Source organism: Harpia harpyja, chromosome 3 (genome assembly GCF_026419915.1).
Source record: "Harpia harpyja isolate bHarHar1 chromosome 3, bHarHar1 primary haplotype, whole genome shotgun sequence".
In the NCBI taxonomy this organism is placed as follows: Eukaryota; Metazoa; Chordata; class Aves; order Accipitriformes; family Accipitridae; genus Harpia; species Harpia harpyja.
The window spans coordinates 22430042-22451846 of NC_068942.1; the positions used below are offsets into that span (position 1 = coordinate 22430042).

General features: G+C 40.9%; 1 protein-coding gene and 1 long non-coding RNA gene across 6 annotated transcripts in view; one reads left to right on the top strand and one right to left on the bottom strand.

Moving 5' to 3' along the window:
- The window catches only part of UBE3D (ubiquitin protein ligase E3D), a 104678-nt gene extending 84693 nt beyond the window's left edge, over positions 1 to 19985 (top strand). For 2 of the 5 annotated variants that reach the window (XM_052781637.1, XM_052781639.1), the window contains one exon: positions 1060 to 2732. In XM_052781637.1, the coding sequence (XP_052637597.1) occupies positions 1060 to 1080 (21 nt within the window). In that variant the 3' untranslated portion in view covers positions 1081 to 2732. Of the gene's footprint in view, positions 1 to 1059; positions 2733 to 11599; positions 13968 to 15691 lie in introns of those variants that run through there. The other 3 variants (XR_008234346.1, XR_008234350.1, XR_008234347.1) reach the window with 3 other exon arrangements.
- On the bottom strand, positions 5012 to 13733 carry LOC128139372 (uncharacterized). The gene is made up of 2 exons (XR_008234351.1): positions 13642 to 13733; positions 5012 to 6978 (listed from the first exon to the last, which is right to left on the bottom strand). It is a non-coding gene; the product is annotated as an uncharacterized LOC128139372 (long non-coding RNA).
- Positions 19986 to 21805: the final 1820 nt, after the last annotated feature.

The window sequence follows — 21805 nt, forward strand, 5'->3', positions numbered from 1 at the left end:
TTGGAGGGAAAAAAGGGGAAGTGTACGTCTCAAATGTTTTTTTCTTGTGTGTTTTTCATGGAGTAGAGAAACAGGTTGTATTTTCAGAAGACTGTTGTGTAACCTGGTAGTCTTTTTTTTTTCTTTTTTTTTTTTGTCTTTCTGTGGTGGCATCTGTCCATCTTTTCTTCTGTCCTTGTGATCAGCAAAGTTCCCAATTGAATATCTGAATCAATCTCCTTGGCAGATGAGAATCTGGACCTGTGATTGTGTTTCCAGTCAGCTAACTTAACTTTCTGAGTTAGTATCCTGCAGGTTCTGAAGAAGGCTAAACAAAAACAAAACCATGCAGGGGAAACTGCTGCATGCATGTGACCAAGAACAAACGAGTTGGGACACCAGAAATCCTATAGGTCTCTTGTCTTTGATAGATCACCTTTCCTGTAAATAGCTGTTAGACATGACAGTCCACTTAGTGCACTAAAAAGAAGAGGTACATCATTTGCTATCTTCTGATCATATACAAGTATTTGTCTTCTCCCCTAGGGTAGGATTTTGGTTCCTGATCATTTTAAAATGTAAGGCATTTTTTCTTTATGACTTTGGACTTTTCATCATGACTTTTAATCCTGACTTTGGAATCAAGATTTCACTTACAGCAACAGCACTGTTCAAATAAGCTAATATTGGGGCAAAACAGGGAATGTATCAAAGATTTAATCTAAGCTGGTTTCAGAATGCTATCAAATAGCCTTTTAAGTTAGAGAAGATGAACACCTTGAGCTTTGTTACTCTGGGGAAAAAAAAAGGGTTCTGATATGTAGTTCAGCAGCAAGTGCAGTGCAGTGCTTGAGCAAAATGAATAAGCTTGGGGAATTTTTAGGAGACTTATTAGGTAGAAAAGTGGTTGGAAAGTAACACTGCTTTCAGATATAGCTTCTGCTCTCTCATTACATTAGTGTGTTGGTTTTTTTAAAAAGATGATTATAATATGTAATTCCAGTTAATACAATGAAACATCTTTGTTTTACCTGCAGTGTTGAAACTAATCACAGTATTTTTTTTTGCTTACTTTTACAGGTTGCCTTTTTGAAGATGTGAAGAACGCAGATACCTGTGTTGAAGACTATTCTCAAATTCATCTTCAGCAGAAATGTACAGATAACTTCCAGTGGTGTGGCTTCTAGAAAAAAATCCACTGGCAATACAAAACAAAATGGGGTTCTGGTGTGGTATTCTTCATATCTGGATGTGTTTCAAAACCAAAGACAGTTAACTTTTGCATCCAGTACATTCTTAGATGTCATTCTGAGAGTGACTTAGCTGTCACATCCAGCTGGGATGACTATTATGATCTCTTCATTGCCAAAAAGAAATTATCTATGTATCTTAGTACTACCTTTATCAGACAGTGTTTGATAGTGACCTATATGTCCTTAGGAAAATTCACAACTGGTAGCAAAGAGAGGTTTTAAAATACTTAACGTCATGGATACTAACATAAGTTCTTTACTTTCTTTGTTCTGATAAAGTTAGAAGTCCAACTTTAAAATACAAAATCTGTTTTTTGTCAAACTTGCATGTTTATCATGTATACTGTTTCCACAGTAAGGTTTACCTTCCTTCTTGAGAGAGAAGGAAGACAGTTTCTGTACTTCTACACCTCATGTAGAATTTTTTTAAATTGATAATATTTTTGCGAATCAAGGTTTTATGGTTACTTGGAATAATTATTCCTTCATCTTCAGAAATGAGCATGAATGTGAAGGCTGGCCTTACAGAAACTGCTGGAGGTGAAAGATACTTGTAGCAAGTCAATGCAACTACTCTAAATTGTCATTCTCTGTTGTGGATGCTCAGCTGCCTTCCACGGGAGTGATAGCGCATTTCCATGGAACAGAGAAGCTGTTACCATTTTTGGCTTCGGAGTGGATTGCTCACTTAGTTGACAGCAGTTTTTGCCTTTCCTTGTCCAGGGGAACAGGGTGGTATAAGTGCATAGGCTACGGAGTAGAAAAGATGCCTCCTGGCATTTTTGCCTCAATTCCTGCTCATTGGGATGGTGTGCTCTTGAGCTAGAAGGTGGTGATCCTTTAATATCAACTATCTCTCTTGGACCACTCATCCATCCAGGTTCTTATCCCATACTTGCCTCACTTAATCTGCAGTTTCCCTTAAACAACTGCTCTTGGCAAATCAATCAGCTACTGGAATGGTTCATCTGACCCAGTGTGACAATTGTGTTCTCAAAATGTATACAAAAAGGTATCCAAACAGAAAAAAAAAAAAAAAAAAAAAAGAGAGCGCCTGTTTAGGTAGGCTGGCTTTTTCAAAGTCCATCTTTAAACTCTTAAAATAAAAAAGGTGCTATCTTGTTGGAAAATAGTTATATTTTGGGCGAATGGATTCTGGAGGGAATATTCTTGTTAGAGGAGTTCTTTGAAAATTCCTGAATTTCAAGGGAAGTTAAGCTGCCCTTTACTCATGAAATGATCATAATGTAGGAAGTGACCCTGCAAAGTGTTGGACACCTTCTCTGAGTTTTACACATCCAAAGACAAGTAGCTGAGGCCTCCCAGCATCCAGTCTGGATATCATCTTATTTTTCTGTTATTATTTTAGGTTTTGGTATTGAAAGAAGAACAAAAATATTCTGAGTTTTGTATTCAGGGAATAAATTGTCTAGCTTCAAGATATTTTGCCTATGTACCAATGTTTATTCATTTTATGAATAAAATATATTTTCTAAATCAGTTTACTGTTTGTTCTGCTAATTTCTGTGACAGTTTCAGCTTCCCAAAGTATGACTGAGCAATTTGCAGGTGGAAGACATTCATATCACACAGAAATACTGCGACTTTAAAATCTTTTCCAACCTATTTAAATGACCCCTGTTGCAGTTTTGCATGTATGGAACAATCTTAGGTCAGAGAATATTTATGCTTTTGAGGTTCAATCTCTGTCATGTCCTGCCTCATTTGGTATTGTGGCTGTAAAGGGTTGATCTGCCTCTGGTAACATATATGGTTCCAGAATGAGTGCAGACATTTTACTGGGAGTATTTTTTGGGGGGGGGAAGCCCTTCCAGAGATGAAAGACAAATCAACCCCATCCTGCCTGGTCTGTTGCTCAGCTGTAGTAGCTAATGGCTCCAGTCATGCTACTACGATGTCAGTGCTGCACCTGGCTCAGGAAGCAAATCCTGAGAGAGTGCTAAGCCCAGTGTGTACGCTTAAAACATTAAACTTTTTAGGAGCTTGCCCTCTGCCTACGTATGCTTTTCCTTGTTCATTTTTTACCCTATACGTTTGTGAACTGGATCTGACTGGGGTGGAGTTAACGTTCTTCATAACAGCCGGTATGGTCCTGTGGTTTGGGTTTATGGCTCCAACAGTGCTGGTAGCACACCAGTGTTTTGAGTATAGCTGAACCTTCTTTTTTATTTCCCACTCTGCCCCCACCTCCCCCCAGTGAATAGGCTGAGGGTGGGCAAGAAGTTGGGAGGGGGGAACGCAGCAGGGACAGCTGAATTGGCCAAAGGGATATTCTGTACCATACAGCATCATGCACAGCAGTAAAAACTGGGGGTAGAGGGAGAAAGGGGGAGAGGGGTGTCTTCCAAGGTGGTGGCTGCTCAGAGAATAGCTCAGCATTAGTCTGCTTGTGGGAGGTGACGAGTTATTGCCTTTGCATCACCTGATGTCTTTTTTTTTTTCTCTTCACTTATTAAACTGTCTTTTTCTTGACCCACAATTTTTCTGGCTTTTGCTCTTCCTGTTCTCTGCCCCATCATGCTGGTAGAGGAATGGGGGAAGGGGGGGGGGGTGAGTGAGCAGCTGGGTGGGTGCTTAGCTGTTGGCCAGGGTTGACCCACCACAATTGGAAGCAGAAGTTGTGAAGTCCCCAAAAGAAAAAGAATAAATCTTTCTGTTCCAGCTGCCCTCCCATTTGGGGACATTTTCCTTCCTCAGGTTCCCAATGGCCACAATTGCCTGTCTGTGTCCATACGAGGGGCAGGGCAATTTGACACGCTTAGTGTCGTGCTCCCCTTTCCTTGGTTCTAGCTCTGAGATCTCCATTAACATTTGACCATTAACATTATCTGGAAAATATCAGACCACATATGATAATACATAAATGCCTTCGATGCGTTTCCATTTGAAAATAGATTTCTTTGGCCATGTTCAGAAAAAAAAATGGGTTTGGTGCTTTCCCAGGTACCAGGCAATACATTATTCAGAACTCCTGTTTCTGAAGACAACTTCCTTGGCTTTTTTTTTTCCTCTCCTATTTCTTATGTGATCTTTCTTACTGAGCCAGTAGTGGGTTTGAGGTGTGACAGCTTCATTTGACACTTCTTGCATTCTGGCTGCTTTATAAAAGCGAAATGTGGCCATTTTTTCAGGATTATCTTAGCAGTGAACCATGGGCTCTTATAAACAATGGACTTGTGTTCAGAAAACCTGTTGAGTTCCCCTCAAGGCTCCTTCCTTGACCTTTGCCTGTCCCTGCTCTTGCCTCCATTTCTCTCTGTTGAACAGCATGATGCCGTTTGCTTGTTGACATCAGCATTTTGAAAACTTGGGTAAGTACAAAGTACAATTAGTGACTGTGTTATTTTCTCAGCATCCAGAGTTACTGGTACATTTTAGCCTAGTCTAAATACCACGTTTGGATACATCCATAACAGAAATCTTATTTACTTTTGAAGTGTGCAGACAGTATCTCCATGCAGATGGAAAAGCGTGCATCAACATAGGAGTTGGCCTAGAAGCTGCGTTCTTAGAAAATGTTTGGTCCTTCTTATCGCTTGCCCTCTCTTCCCAGCTTTTTTTATCTGTTACAGTCTGCATTTTTCACTGCAGAAAGTGTCTTAATTTTTGCTTTCTCTAGTGCCAAGCACAGTGTTAGTCTTAAAGTAATAATAATAAATCAGCAATGACATTAAGAAGTCCCCAACTCACATTAACTGAGATAGATGTGCATCCTTTCCTAATGCGCAGTTTCCAAATAGTGTATGGCAACAAGAAGATATTAAAAATGTCAGCTTTAATTCTAATATGCTATTGGGTTATAAAGATGGCTATTGGTGTGGTGCAGAAGACATGCCTATCTGTCAGACCAGTACTGCTCTCTCCATTGGCAACAACAAACAATATTGTTTCTGTCATTAACGGGTCACAGGGCAATTATATTAGTGTAGGGCTTGTTCCTTTTTTTAAACCAATTTGACCATTTAACTGGGATAGTTCAACTGGCATACCAAATTGAGTCCCAATGGGGTTATTTTAATTCCAAAATTAGGGTGGCTTTCTACCTTAGTTTAAATCCCTGCTAGAGTAGGTTAGGATGAACTGAGTAATAATAACAAATGGGTTGATCAGGGAGCTATACTGGTATTACCCTGTGAGTTGAAAGGCAAGTTCTTGCTTACCTCCATTTTACTTTTCTGTGTAGAGAAACTTTTATATATAGGGAGGAACTTTAATTAAAATTTACAATAGATGTTTCTGCACTCAAACATTCTGGGTTTAAACACAAATGCTTTGCAGTAATTTTCTTTCTGTTTTGCTCCCTTCATTTTCATTCCTCCAGAACATCACTTTGTGGTTTCAATTTTAGACTTTGCATCCTTTCATTTCTCTCCTAGCCAACTGTGCTCCATTATAAATGACAAGTAAATTGTTTGAGGTACTGCATTAGCTCATCAGCCTCATTCCTTTTGGTTTTCCTCCACAGGATTTCTTGCTACCGTTGTATCACTGTCATAGAAGCACTGCAAAATCTACAGATGGACAAATTATAGGAACATTGAGCAACTCTGTCTTTACTAGACTTCTTTCGTTTATTCTTTCGGACACAGGCTGAGTTGCCTCATAGCAGACGCCGTGGAGCATTAAGCAATGTTCACAGAATATCAGGAGGTTTGCAGGTCGACGTGCTAAGGGCTCATTAGCAACATATGCGTCTTCCAATATCTGATTATGACATTAAACCGTGCTGTTTTTCTTACTGTGGACAGCAATTGCTGCATTTGGATCCCATGGTTCTGTGGTTCAGTATGTTCAGATGGTGTTCTCTTAAAGATGGCAGTAATGTTATTGTCTCACTGCCGTATTGTGTCCAGTGGCACACGCTTCATTCCCATCTGATCATCTTACACATGGACGGTGCAGGTCTGTGTACTGCGTCCTTAGTGGTGGATGCTTCTTCTACCTGCTTGTATTCAGTGATGATATAAATGTGTATCAATTTATCGTTGTAAACAATAGAAAACTTTATATCAAAATATAAAATGTCATTATAACTTATGTGCTTTTAATCACTTCCTCAAGATTGCAAAGCATTTTATTTTATTATGTATCTTTTTCTGTGGTGACTGGGATTTCTGTAGTGCAGGCAGGAAGGTGGAGCTGCAGAGGGGCTCTACCATGTGTTTGTGTCACTGGCAGCTCCATCAGCTAGGGTCTTGTGAAACAGGCTTTACACCTTCATTAGTGACACTGGTTAATTACGACCCCAATTGGCTGACCATCTTGTCTTTTACCTACACGTGTTTCCTCACTTTTAAAACTATGACTGTATCATAAGGGTCATAACTCGCATATTAGTGACAAGGTCGTTTGCTCAGCGGCGCAGGTGGGAAAAAAGTCCCTATGTGGCCATAAACTGAGTTGCCCAGAGGAGGGGCAGACCGTCAGGTACGATACAGCTGCTGTGCCTGTCCTGACTTTAATGGAGCCATTGCCAATTTACATCAGCCAGCGATGTGCAGTGTGGACAGGAGGGAGATGAGGTCTCTTGTCTTCCCCTGTCAGTCCCACTTCAGAATATAGAATTGAGTTGGCGCACGTATAGAAATGGGGCCGGCTATGTCTGAGAAAGGCCTGAGACCACATCTGGACAGACACGGAGTCAGTTGTCATCGTTGTGCCATCGTAACGGGAGGGCTCAGCACAGCTCACAAGTGAAAGGAAGGACATTGAAGAAGGTCGTTGGCTGTAAAACACGAAGAGGGAAGAAAGAAATTCAGTCAGTGCTCTATCACTTCTGCATGCTGTAGTCCTAGATTAATAGGCTTATTAAGTATATTCATGATGCAACAGCTCTGCTCTCAACTTCTTTGTAAACTTTGTCAAAAGTTTCTGTCTGTGACTAATGGGAAGCATGACATGTAACGAACCAGTTGTATAGTTAGTGTAGGCTGTTTGCTCAGATTACTAGACTTGCCCTTTACCAGGCTTTGATTTACATGGACCTAATAAGAGAAGAGCAAGAACAGTCCTTTGTTTGAGCTTTGAAAGAAAACGGAGGTATGGGACAATTTACAGCTTGTGCTTTGTTGCTGAAAAGGGGTTTTGTAAATTTGTTGGAATAAATATTCTCAAACTCGTGAAGCAAAATGAAAATGCACTAAATTAAGAGTGCCTTTTAAATTAATGGCTGTTGAGAAGAAGATACGAGTTGCTGTTTTAGTTGATTCACAGTAATTATTAAGATGATATTTTGTGGTTGAGATGCACAAACACGGCTTGACTGTTGCAACCTCTTATCTCAAGAGTACAAAGAGCAGTGTCTGTTCCGATCCAGCAAACACAGCTCTGGCAGCTCTGGCAGTTAGTTCTCCGTGTAAGTAAGTAAACAAGGCATGAGCGAGCGCAGCAGAAGACAGGGAGCATAGTGCGACAGAGGGCTCCGTAAGATGCTTAGAGGGAAAATATATTAACAACATGCCTGAAGGAAATTTTTTCTGGCCCTTAAAAGTGCTTTTTAGATTGCCGCAGGCATATGAAGAAACATCTTGGTGGGTTGGGGATTTTGGAATTGGTGTCATAATTTGCAAATGAAAACATATTTCCTAGCCTGTTGGGTTTTTTCAATGATCACATGAACTCAAAAGAACATCTTGCTGTATAGTAAAGCTGATTTATTTTACAAATATTCCTAATTACCTGTGGATTTACTAGGGTATGTGTTACAATCTGTACCTTCCTCCTCTTCTAGATTTTGACATTTGCTCAGCAAGAGTCACCATTTACACAAGAGTATATTAGCTTTCATCAAATTTAGAAAATTTTTGTTTAAAGTGGAATCTAGTGGCACTTTGTTGTTATAGTTACCAGAAGACTAGTAAGTAAAAAAGACCTCACATGGGCTATTTGTTTTGTTGTCTACCATTTCACATTTTGAAGTGGATTTTTGCCTCTTACTCTACTAGGCAAATGTTCCATTATTAGTATTAATCATTTTTATTGGGGCCATAGAACATAATTTTAAAGCATTTTTGAAAGACCTGAAATTCAGAACCTGTAAGACTTTTCCATCCCTTAAACCCAATCTCCTGTTACAGCTGGCACTCTTCCACTTGGTTCTGTCTCATATGACTCCTTTCATATCCCGATCCACCCTCAATTTAATCAGTTGGGTGAGGTTTTTTTTTGGTCCTGCTGTCCTTACTGGAAAGCTGACCCAGAGCCTCACTCTTCTAATAGGAATCTTGTGATTTCTGGGATAAGTGTATCCCTGGCTAATTTACACCCATTTGTTGTTGTGCCAACAGCATTCTTTAATGTAGGTAGGTAGTTTTCTTCCTGGGTTCTTAAACCTCATTCTGTGTTTAGGGAACAATCTTGTCTCCTTGGAGCTCATTTTATTAATAGTTTCTTTCCCAAGATAGACTTTGTGTTCTACCAGATTCTGTGTCTGTTCTGCTTTGAATTAATCTCCCTTGTGCAGGAGTGAACAAATTGTGCACAAGCTGTGCATCTTTGAGAAGTGACATTAATGCTTCCTTATTTCTTTTGGGAACACCTCACTTCATGCATTAGCGAGTGCTTCTCTTTTTTCACGTCTGCAGCACACTGGTCGTTCATGGCGAACACCCCGACTCTTCTTCCCTTCTGTGGAGACTCAAAGAATGCCATTATTCTCTGGCAGAAAAATCCAATTATTTCATAAGTACATGACCCTGTGCTTTGTATGTTTGATACTTTCCCTAGGTTTCCTGATCCTCATCTTTATTTGTGATGCTTCTGGCTGTCACATCAGCAAACGTTCTTAAAACATTTCTTGTGGACCATGCCACTGGGACGTGGTCACTAGTGAAAATGTTTAAGTTTGGTTCATAGACAGAACTACTATTCCCTCTGGCCTGTTACTTCTCTCTTTGGTTTCCACTGAGAGGTCGAACCTTGGGGTTCAATTCAGACCCCAGCAGGAGTCAGGGTCTCAATGCCATCATCTCGAGCCCTGTGCCAGTCCTGATCTACCGAGCAGAATCAGCCCTTCAGCTGTCTTTGGCACCCACTGGAGGTTCCTGACCGTGCACGCAAGATGCACGCTCGAGTGCACGGAGTCCCCCTGTTTGCGGTAGACAGGTGTTGGTGTATTACATGTTTCAGCTACTAGGTAAAAATTGCAGATTGTCTTGTTCTTATTTAGTGCTCTGTTGCGGATTCATTAGGGTTTGGTGGGGTTTTTTTCAGTTGTCCATAGTGAATTCTGGAGCAGTTTATGTCTGCTAGAAAGAGAATGTTGTTCCACTGACCAAATGCTTCTGTAAAAACACAGTGTTATATTCCCTCCCTTCTGCTGTGAATACCAAACACAGCCTGTTGATAAATTGACACCAAAGTAAAGTAGTGGGAGCAAGACACTGGTCAAATTCTGGCAGTTGTTAATGGAAAGCATTGCTGGTCTGAGGTTGGATGCTTGATGTTTTAGCCTTGATAGCTTTGTGGCTATAGACAGGACACGGGAGATTCATACTTTTCCTGACTGAGCATATAAACTTTCAAAGAGACATTTGACAGACCTCTGACAGATCTGTGCTTTAGTTTTTCCATATGAAATGCCATTTATATCCCAGGCTAATAATAATGCACTATGTCCTATACGAGATTTTTTTTTTAATTACGAACTCTTTGGATCTGCCGTTCTGTGTGGTGTGAGTTTGTTGTCGCTGCAGTGTCGGAGCAGCTTTGTGCGTTGTGGAACACAGGTGGCACCTCTCAGGCGTGACTTACCCCTCCTCGCTGCAGAGGGGGGGTGCAATATGCCCGCGGTTTTGATCCGGTGGGGGGGAGCAGGGAGCGGTCGCTCGCTTGTGTTAAATGTACGCCCTGCTCGGTGTATCTGTTAGAAGAGGCGAGTGACAGAAGCTTGCCTTGGAGGAGAAGGTGTTTGCGTTTGTCATGGTCCAGAGTTTCTGTGTGAGGTCTCTCCATAACTGGAGAGGCCACTGTGAAAAGTTTTTCTCTTGTGGAAAGTGTGATAGCTATTCAGGGCCCAGGTTTTCAGGCATCTTGAAGAGAGGTCTTTGGGATCATGGACTTGATTCAAAGCTCCGTGGGACAGCAACACAGGCAGCAGGTGCTAGGTCATTGACGTATTTTATTGAAACTTAGCTGGAAGGAACTTTTTTGTCAACAAGCTATGTTAAAAAAATTATCCGTTGACTATATATTGCACAATTTTTTCCTTGTCACTAATAGTGTTTCTAAAATGCAGACTACATTGACCAGCCAAAGGCCGGTTGGTCTGTCACAATGATGGCAGGTTCTGCATTCCTCTGCCTACTACCCCAATTAGAAGTGTTTTGTCTTGATTAAGTCCAGTTTCAAGTAATTCAGGTCAAGCTAGAGTTGTTCAAATGTAAGGCTGCTAATGGTAGTGGCCTGGCTTTATGACGTGAAGGATGGATGAATGAGTAGTTTCTGCAGGAATCTTTCTCTGATTAGCAGTGTGGTTTGTATATTAAAACATATCATAGACTTTATTACCGTAATGCACGCACAACAAATGCACAGGAATGCCATATGTATCCACAGCTGCAGAAGATAACCCCAGCTATTGTTAGTTATTAATTTAATATGATCCTCTAATCAAAGACGATACAGTAATGCACAAAAGGACTGACACAAATTTACATTTGGTATTTTCTGCCTTGAAGTTTTTCGTCACATAATCTAAGCATGGGTTTAAGTTTTTGATGATATGTATGAAAAGCTTTTTGATTATTTTGAGGAAAACATTAAGGAATTCTGAGCTTGCCATGTGTTTAGACACAGCCTCCTATACAGCTTCAGGGACTGGGCTCGCTCCTTAAAATAATAGTATCTTGTACATCTGATTTCATGAAGAATTCAAAATTAAAGGTCACATATGAGCAGTTGTCATACTGAGATAGTTTGTTGATAATAAAGCACAATTTTGACTTCTTATCCTTCTAATGAAATGGTGTTGCACACATTGCAAAACTCTGGTAATTTCATTTTACTGTAATTCATAAAGGGAATAATAGGCAAGCAAAAATGCACTGGGGTGTTTTATTAGGAAATTGAGGGCCATCTTCACTAGTTTTTCCAGATAGCTTTAATCCTTCCCTCTGTGTTGTTGTTTTTCAGAATTGCATTGCTTTGGTACTATCTCACTTCTGCAAAAGGCAATTTTGTTAAATGTATTCCCAAATGCACTGATGAAGTTATAACTGCTTGGCAAAAGCTTGGAGACAAAGACACTGCCGTGAAAAATGAGCCGTGTCAACAGAAAACTGATTTGTGACCACAAAATGTGGACAATGTGGTCAATGTTGTATTATCTGTTTGTCTCCCACTTTCAGGCGTATCCACTACCCCGAGGGAGTTGTTATATGTCAGGAGCACCTACGGACTCTACCAACTCTTCTTCACTGTCAAACTGTATCAGAGCAGAGACTTTTTTCATCTCTCAGCACTATGGCTTTTGCCCAGTGTTACTGGATATCCTCGGGCTTTGTGGCTGGCACTCTGGGATTTAGGCACCTACTTCTTTTTTGTGCATCTGTACCTGTCTCTAACTATGTCTCTCATCTGCACTTACAAATTGGGAGAAAAACAGAGTTTAGACTTGAAAGAGATGTTATGAGGAGAAACATGTTAAAGACTGTGAGTTTTGGGGTAAGCTGTCAAGGATTTAATAGATAAAATATGAATTTGCTCTAGACTGTAAAAGAAGGTGTATCTTGTTCCATACTAATAGTTGCATGGCATTTTGGCACGTATGTGAAAAGCTGTTGCTCACAGTGTCTGCTAGGAGATCATATTATTTCCTTCTCTTAACTTGTAATGCGTTTACCCTGCCTGTGATTTATGTAGCCAGGAACAAGAACTGAAGCACTTACACAGGGGAGAGGATGGGTTCCTTGTATGCCAGAACTGTTAAAAGCTACATCTTCAGATCTTTAACCCATAGGACAGTGTTTCTAAAGAGGACGCCTTAAACCTGTTTGTATTTATTTATTAGTTTCACTACTGTGTTATTTCTACACTGTTTAACAGCAGCTGATATCTTCCCATATTTTTCAAGATCCCAGGGTGTTTATTGTAGTTGCAGTTGTTCTTTTGTTGAGATCAGCAGAGTAGCTGGGCTTCCACAGCAAACAGAGACTGCAGGTCTATTTTAGCCAATGAGCCATTAGTTTATGCTAGTCTAGAAATTCTGCTTTCTGTTAAACTGCAGCGGCTTATTTACACTCTCACAGAGTTGGCATTAATAGTATCCAGTCTTCTTAAAATGTGCACTGCTTGTTTTGTTCTAATCCATCTGTTTGAAAAACAACAAGTTAAATGGGTTACGCATTATGTGTGTTGCTTTGATGACAGATTTGGAATTTCCTGCCTCGGATAAAGCAGCAAGGATTAGCCTTAAAGATGTAATTCCACCTCTGCCATCCAGATCTAACACTTGCCTTGCAAAAGGGAGAACAATCCTGTCTGTGCAAGGGATTCTAGGAGGCCCCTTTTCCAAAGCAGAAAAGCTGCGCTCCAGATGCTCGGATAAATTGTCAGGGGTGCCCCTTCTTTTACAGGCAGCTGCTAAGACCTAAGAGGGATGCTGTCTATCCTTGTTGCCACTGACTGAGGAGTAAGAGGTGACTTCTCAAGTATGTGCTATTTTTATACAATCTGAGTTTCATTGTATTACCTGGGCTGAACATCCTACAGGTCATTAGGAAGGGTATGTAATATAGGAAGGTTTAACAGAGGTGCAGGCAACGAAATGTCCTGTCCCTCATGTAGATAGTATCAGACAAATTTCACATATTTAATGTTCCCTTGCTACTCGATTACCCTGCAAAGGAAACAACACCTGAAGAGTAACGCAAGGTCCTAAAGCAAATACTACATTAAACAGGCTAGAGAGCTAAAGGCTGAACTCTTCCAGTGAGCCCTGATGACTGCCTGCATTCTCACTAAAAAACTGCTACGCAGCCTTTTTCCTTTATCCTGCAAATACTTCTATGTCTGTACAACGTGTATCTCTTATGTCAGTGGGAATGTAGCCCTCTAACCTCTGAAAGTAACACCAGCTTCCCTGGGCAATTACTTTGGCCGTTTTGTGCTAGAAATGGTCCTTTAGTACTGCGCTAACTTAAAAAAAAATGCTTTTAAATTACCCCAAAGGAAACTTTAAAAACTTTAAAAGGCAACAGACTGAGGTGAAGGGGACAAAGAGAGAAGAAACACAAGAATTATATTAAGACTTCAGGTCTCTGTGTTCTGCACGTAACAGAGCCAAAACAACATAAAACTTCCTTCTCTCTGTAGCAGAAAACATCCTTCAGACTGGCTCTCCTGTGCAGCCACTGTAAAGGAAGTTTAAATATAGCAGAAATACACTTACTGAAAAGGTTGTGAGCCGTCTCTGATTTCCAACATCCTTGTTCAACTCTGAGGCATCCGAAATGTGTGCAAGCAGAAGTCACTGCAGCCGAGTCCGAACCCGTGTTGATTGTCACTCGTGTAGGTGTTAGTGCTGAACACTTTCCCACCCCCTCAAATGCAGGGGGGCTTTTGCTTTGCAAATTTTCATGTTGTTGCAGTCTATCTGAGATTCCCCGGCTCGAGGGTTCATGCGATCAGGGGCAAAGCTGTGCTTCCAGGCCAGCACAAAGAGGGTGTGGAAGGTGTATGCTCCTGGGGGGTGCTTTTCTAATTCTTCCTGGTGAGACGGTGGATGAGTAAATTAATAAAAATGGTTCCTATTATGCCTGTTTTAAAATAGGAGTTTCAATTAAATAAATACATGCTTAGGAAAGCATAACAGCTCCATGCACTGCTTAAAACCTGAAACAAATATAAACACTTGCAAAACACTTTTCGCAAGCTTTATAAGTCAGAAAATGAAAAAGAAAATGGCATTAAAAACTTAATTTAAAAATTTCACACTAAGGTAAGGAAATTCCAATTAGAAAAATACCCACTGTCAGAGGGGCAGTACTGAATGCTGTAGGATATCTGAGCCCTCAGCTGGCAAAGAGTTTCTAATTTAGGGCCAAATTAAGCTCGCATTTATGCTGGCATGTATCCCCAGGAGCTCTTTTCACTTCATCAGGGTACTTGAGTCTTACCCCTGTGTAGCTGAGACTGTAAATGAGCCCCTTTAAGAAGCTTTTTGCTACTGAGAATTCTTTTGGAGCCTTATCATTATTTAAGTTCTTTCCTGAATAATGAACAGGCAGAGGCAGTAAGGAGAAAAGACTGGCAGGCATGAACCTGCTGTTATAAAACAATAAACTGTCCTGAAACTTGAGGATTCCAACTTTGTTACAGATGCCACTATTTAAGTAAGTCCTTATTTTTCACCTCCGACATTTAAATCCACTAAACATCGGGAATCCAGAAACTCCAGATTATTAAGAGGATGAATGGACTTGATTACAATGTATAGCACTGTGTTATTCATATAGAGGCTTTTCAAAACTGTCTTTCAATAACTTCTTTCCACGTCTAAGTAAAACAGATCTGTACAGCTGGACATTTATGTAGCGTAGTAGGTATGTTACATATGAGTGTGACCTTCAAACACTAGCTTTTATGGGCATGTCACTTGTGGTTAGCATGATGAATGATGTTATGCTGGCTAATTAAATCAATTCATCTCATTAATGTCTTGCAGTTTTCTGAATTTCTTGTCACTCTTTAGTCCCATGGATCACCTTCTGTATCTGCTTTTCTCGGATTGACATGCAATTTTTTCCCTCTTCTTTCTCTGCAGAGATACAGCAATTCCAGTATTCTCCTCGGAAAGTATGGTTGAGAAGTATATTTAGTACATCCAATAAGAGAACAGTTGAAAGGTAACTAGTAGCACCTCCTGTTTCCCCATTAAATTTATTTTCACCGTTTCACAACTGGAGGCCCTTCTGCATCTTTTGGACTTAAGTTATAAACTAAACAATGGAAATAACTTTTTTTCCTTGAATGTGTTGTGAATAGTGTTAAAGCAGGGAGATAACAGGTGCTGAGAGATGTTATATGAAAGAATGTAAAGAATCCTGCAAGGATTTTCACTCTCTTGAAGCACTGACAAGGATCTGAATTAGGAATATGGCAAACAATATTGTCCCTATGCCTATTGTGTGTCTGTCTCTATGCTTCCACATAATAGAAAGCCTTTTTCTGTTCCCTTCTTGACTTTTGTCATATATTAAATACTTAATAAAAGAGGTTTAAAAACTTTCCACAAAAAATGTTTTTTTCCACAAAGATAATAGCCTAAATATCTCTTGGAATATGCTAATGCTCTTGGATATTTTTTGCTTTGGAATCATGTTTTCAATACCACCTCAGAATTGAAGCAACACTGTTGGTGTTTGGGGGTTTTGTGTGCTTTTTAATTTTTTTTCCTTTCTCTTCTTTTAAATCCTTCTTATTTACAAGTTTTTTCACAGGCAAAGACAGGGAAGATGAGGGAAGAAATTTCTCCACAGTTAAGCATTTCTCTGGAAAAACTTGGAAGAAGCAGGATCCTACAACAGCTAACCAAGCCAGATGAGACAAAAAAGAGCAACTGCCAGTGTTTTAGGCAAGCCTAGCAACAGCCCATGTCTGGATAGCTTGTTATGATTCAAGTGTATGTTTTAATAGGGGAAAACCAACTTTGGTTTGAATGCACTGAATACCAGTAATTCCCAAACAGAGAGAACAGAAAGGTCGTGGAGTAGCAACTGAGACAACAACCCTCTCTGCACCCCTACGGCCACTAGCTCTGGTCCCCTGAGCTGTGGTGCAAGTGGGAAGGGAAAGGTGAGGAATAAGCAACCTGACTTGTAGACATGTTAGGATGGAGCGCTGCCAGGGGAAAACATTGGGATGATTACACCCACAGCATCTTGCTCAAAGGCTTGTCCGGGAAGCCTTTTGCAGGTAACTGAAATCTGCTTTCTGCTGAGCCTAGAGCTCTTATGCAGGACTTTTCCTGCCTTCTTTGCACTATATATAGTAGGTATGTTAGTAAAGGCCCTGGATATAAAAAGTCCTCAGGTTGTGTTGCTTCATCTAGCACTAACCTGTCACATCGCGGCCTGTCCTGCAAGAATCTAGGCTGCATTCAGAAATCCAGCTCATTATCCAGAGGTGATACAACACAGCTTTTGCCCGTCCTGTTTCTGCAGCTAATAGAGCTGTCAGGTCCGCTGTCATTTGCTTGTCATCCCGTCCAGAAACATATAGAAAGCCTTAAAGGAAACAGGTCATCCCAAGAGCAGACTCTTGAAATAAAATTGACCCTTATTCAAATGTATATGCAAAATAGCTTGGACTTTTCCCTTCTATTGTTATTTGTACTGGATTTGCCTTGCGTTCCATGGAGTTAATGTGGGTTGAAAATATGACATTTGTCAGGAAAATACCTGTTGTAGGTGCCAAAGGCTGTTCTGTGATGCTTTGTGATATTTTCATGGCATATTTGGAAGAAAGGTTTTCCTCTCTGTCTCCTTCAGTTGCCCTAAGCCCAACGTTACCCTCTCATTCAAGGGATGATAATGACCGTGTTCACTTGTTGCATTAGATGTTTGTGACAAGGGTGTTTATGAATGTTCTAGCTGATTTTAAATACAAACTTCAGTGCCTGGAGACACCTTCACATTAAAAGCAATTGAGTCACCATAGCAGGGAAGGCGAGGTTCAGCAGGTAAAGCGGCACTCAGTCAAGAAGGTGCTTGTTGGCTGGTAAAGTACAGGGGATGACAGCTGGTCTGACAAAGTGACATTTGCATCTCCAGAGAAGTGAGACTTTCTTAATTTAACTGGAGAAGTGTCAAGATCATCTGCTGAGTAAGTTAGAAGTAAGTAAGTTTCAGATGGAAAGAAATAAAGTTTCAAGAGGAAAAATTAAATCTGCTCAGAGCCCGTGGAAAGGAGATTAGTTGTAGATGTTGGTGTGGAGGAAAGGTTTTTCTCTAACAAGTGCAGCCTGCGACACATGACACACAGGGAGACAGTGTCCCTGATGTGTCAGGAGAGCACCTGCAGCAAATGAGCGGGATACTGAATAAAAAGGACCTTTTATACTTTCTCTAGTAAACAGGCTGAGTATAGCCTTCTTTCTTATGCCTTAAAACCCCTTTGTTGCTGTGTTTTCTATTTTGGATGCTGTAAAAATAAATACTCCCACTTGGATTTTGCTTTAACCCAGCTTGAGTTAAAGTACTTGGTTAAAAACAAGACGTTCCTTGCCGAAGGCTGCCGCAGCCCTAATAGGCGGCGGGGGAGGTGGTCTCCGAGGGGTGAGGGGGGGAATTCACCTCTTCCCGCAGTGAGGGATCACTACCGAGGCTCTTAGCAGGACGCTGGTGAGCATACCTGAATCTCGGTGGTCCTGAGGGAATTGGTCACCGGTGCACTTGAGTCGTGCTGTGTTTCTATTCCTCTCTGAAAGAGTGAACCTCCATGTTAAGGGTGAGCTTATCTTTCTCCACTTCTATCTTTGCTCATGAGCAGCTCTTGGTTTGCTGGGGATGCAAGTGGTTTACCAGCAATCATGTCAGAATATTTGTTAGCATCATGCTCCCACTTTTAAGTCATAAAGCAGCAAAGGGAATTATTGCTGCCATCTCTTAAGCAAGGTGACAAAGGCATAGATGGTATAACGCATACCCCTAAGTATTTACTGAGTTCTTTTCACATTCCTCTTTTTGTTTTCCCAAGCAAAAAGCAGCACTCCCTAGCAACCATTTTAAGGCTGAGGGCACGCTGAAAGCAAACTTGACAAATGAAAGTGAGATGCTGTGGCATGTGGGACTGGCGGAGCAGCCCGGTGGAATTATCAAGCCCACGCTGGGCACAGCCACACTGGGCTGCATCCCCGGGGGTGGCAGGGATGGGAGAGATGCAAGCAGCCACGTAAGCTAGCGAGCGGGAGGTGCTCAGGAGGCAGGCTTCTGCATCTTAACGACTCTGAACCCTTCCCCAGAGTTAAGCGCTATACCTTTTCTTTTAAAAAAAAAAAAAGAGTGGTGAATATTAGGCTTCCTTTTTAACAGGAGTGGAGAAGTGAAAGTCCCAGTTTTAAATGCTGACCAAGTGAGCAGAGCACTTACCTGGGCTCTAGAAGGCGCAGATTCACATCCCACCTTTGCCTGAGGAGATCTGACCATCAGTGTGTGATGAATAGACTCATCACCAGGACGTGGGGTATCTAAGACAGGGCTCTTTCCAGATCTGGGGCTGGCTCAGCGGTATCATCTAATGGCTCAGTGGCAGGTGTGGCTCTGCTCTGCCAGCTGTGTAGTCCTGCCCTCTTCTCCGTGCCAGCTCTGATGGCTTTCTGACCACACAGCACACTGCTATGATTCACTAAGCAGAATATATTCACCTTGTTTTTGTTGGCTTAGTTTCTTCTGGAAGGGAAGAAGAGAGGAAGACAAAGGTGCTGAAGAGCAGGACCTCCTTCCTTGAGCATCAATGACTGATTGGACTGACCCAGCTGTACCACTTATCATCCCACCTGTTAAAGCTGCTCAGCATCTCATGAAACTGTAAAATATTCCCTGTGCTTGAGAAAGACTGTTTAGCCCACAGTTGAGATGCTCATCTTGGAAAGATGAGACACAGACTTCCTTCTCTTGCCATGTATTTCCCACTGGAATTTTTTTTTCATTTGAAATCATACTGAGCTCATTTCAGTTGTGTACCTGTCATATACAGTAAGACTGAGATTCTGCAGTCTAAGAGAATTGGCTAGGTCTCTCAAGCAGAGAAATGGAGGATTGATTCTGTTTTGATTCACACTGTATAATCTTCAGTTAGTAAGTAAACTAGGAAAGCTGAGTGTTCCCTTCCAAACTCAGTAACACGTACAATTTTGAGGGACTTCAGCAAATGTCCTGGTTACCTGCCTCTGGTGTGGCTCCCTGTATTGCTTATGAGTACTGAGCTGGATAACTGGAAGTCTTCTTATTCTCATCTGTCACTTTGTGCTCCAATGGGTTCTGCTTGCAACAAGTGCTACTGAAATGAATCAGCCCTTGGAGGAGGTGCACAGGAAAATAATAAGGCAAGGTAGGTGTCAAGTGTCTAGCCAAGAAGATATTACTGCCAATCCCCACTAAATAAAGTGTCAAACCTGTCAGTGTGACCATCAGGCAGAGAAGTTAAAAGGTAACAAAGCAATCAGTGTAGCTGACTTTTAGGTATATCTTCCAGTTCTTATCAAAAATGGTTGTCATCGTTTTGGGGGATCTTTATGGCAAAAATTAAAGAGACTATATAAATGCTGGACTTTTTCTCCAGAGATTTTTTAATGCCAGCGAAAACTTGCTGTTGCCCAGATCCATTAGTGCTGGTAGAGGCTGCGCGTTTGAGAACCATATTCTGTCCATCCCCCCATGCACCGTTTAGAAACTTAATGAGTGATTCAGAGCATCCACTGACTGGTGTCCATGGTCGTGGATTATTAGACAGGCAATGACTAAAATAATTTCAGTGTCCATGACAGGCATCCATAGCAGGATGTTTGAACTCAGCCATAAATCTCTTTGGTAGCTTTGAAATCCTTACAGGACATCCAATTTGTCACTGGTTTTGGATTGGGGAAAAAAAAAAAAATCTTCAAGTTTTATGCAAAGACAAATATAATAGAACTATGAAGGAACAGCTTTTTGTTGTCTGGTCACTGAGCCCAAAAATATTAATATGCACAAGGGTAGTAAATGCTACCAAGTTACTTTACTCTGAAGACGGTGACTGAGCCCATTGAGAGGTCAGTACTCTTGATTCCATTTACCTTGTTTCTTGTACTTACTGGACTTACTCCTACCAAGTTTGTCCACAATGACATGGTAGCACCCAGATATTCCACTTTTTTTCTTGATCGCAGCTGCCTATTCTCCATCAAAGCACAGTCCTGTTTTGTTATTAAATCAATGCTTATTCTATTTCCTCATTGTTTGTTCTGTTTCTTTTAAGGTTCTGCACTTGAAACAATAATACTTCATTAGCACTGGCATTAAGGGGAAATTGCCAGACCTAAAATTACCAGTTATCAAAGTAGTATAAACTCTCCTGCTTCAGGACATTTCCCTCGGGTTTGTGCAGGTAAGTTGCTCTATAACAGCCAAATTTAGGATTTGGGGAACTTCCTTTTGAAGCAGCTTGCTCTGGCTACCGTTGGAAACAAGACAGATGGCAGTTCTCATGCAACATAAGAAAACTTGTGTTCCTTAACAAAAAGAGCTCACCCTCTAAAATAAACATTGGCCAAGGAAACTTAGGGACTCCGTGTATTTCTGCACTTGCTTCACTACAGCTTAGCATATATAAAACTATGCAAGAGTTACACAGTAGGTTTCCTTCATATTAGATAGTGAGACATCAGCTGATATTGCCTGCATATTTAGATTTAAAGTATGTGTTAGAAATACAGACAGTCTGGAGCATAATAGAGTCAAGTTCTGATTATTTTTGGTAAGGTGACTCCAAATCATATTAGGAGCTGGGGAAACATCATCAGCTCCTGAGACAGTCACAATAACGATAGCTTTATCAGCACTCATTCACCATTTTAAAGAACAAAGGTTAATAAACAGGAGATAGAATATTTATTCTAATATGGGTCCCTGGGGTACTAAGTCATCTTTAATGAGAAATGAGGTAATTACCAGTTCTGTCACCTTTCGTCTCTCAAATACACTTGAAACTGTTTAATATGAGGCCCGCGTTGTTGAATGGAAAATAAAGACTTAGAAATTATTGTAAAGCATCTCAATATCACTATATTAATGTAAAGACAGTGAAGCCTGAATATCAAATATATATTTAAAGGTGAGTTGAACGTTTTTCTTAAATCCAAATGGGATGAGATGTAGGAATAAAAAAATACATCAGTTGTCCTGGTCTGTTGTCACCCTAATTGTTACAGACTACTCAGCTCCTCAAATTAGAGATATTTTGGGTTTGAAATGGAAAACATAGTGAAAGAACTGGACTGTGACAAATTTTGGAAGGACAAATCTCTAAATTTGCATCACCTGCCTTATATCCAGAAAGCAGGTGGAGAGTGATATGAGATCAGCTGGGATGAAAAAAAAAACCCCCAAATCACAAAGGTAATGTGCATGAAGAAAGAACAAGGAACAGCTGCTGCAATTAAAGAAAATACACGTGGTCGGACTTCTGGAAGGCTGGAAGCCACATTTTCCTTTGCTTTGCTGTATTTGCTGGATCAAAGATTCTTGAAGTGGATTTAACTGCCTGTCCCTTTTTGCAATGTCAGAGCGGTGGAAAGGAGACATGATGTAGATGAGAACCACATTCTGCAGAATTAGGTTACAGAAAGATAATTACACAAACAGCCTTCATCCACATGCTGCGCAGTGCAGGCAGGATTTAAATGGTTCACGTTACGCAGGGCAAAATAAATAATCGCTGTCAGGTCACTGGTGGGCCAGGGACATGGCCTTCTGGGGGACAGCTTCCTTCAGCCATCTCTGCACCAGGAGTGCCACTTGGAGAGAGCCCGAGGAGCCGTGAGGGACGCATTTGCCAGCACTTGGCTGCTCCCCATG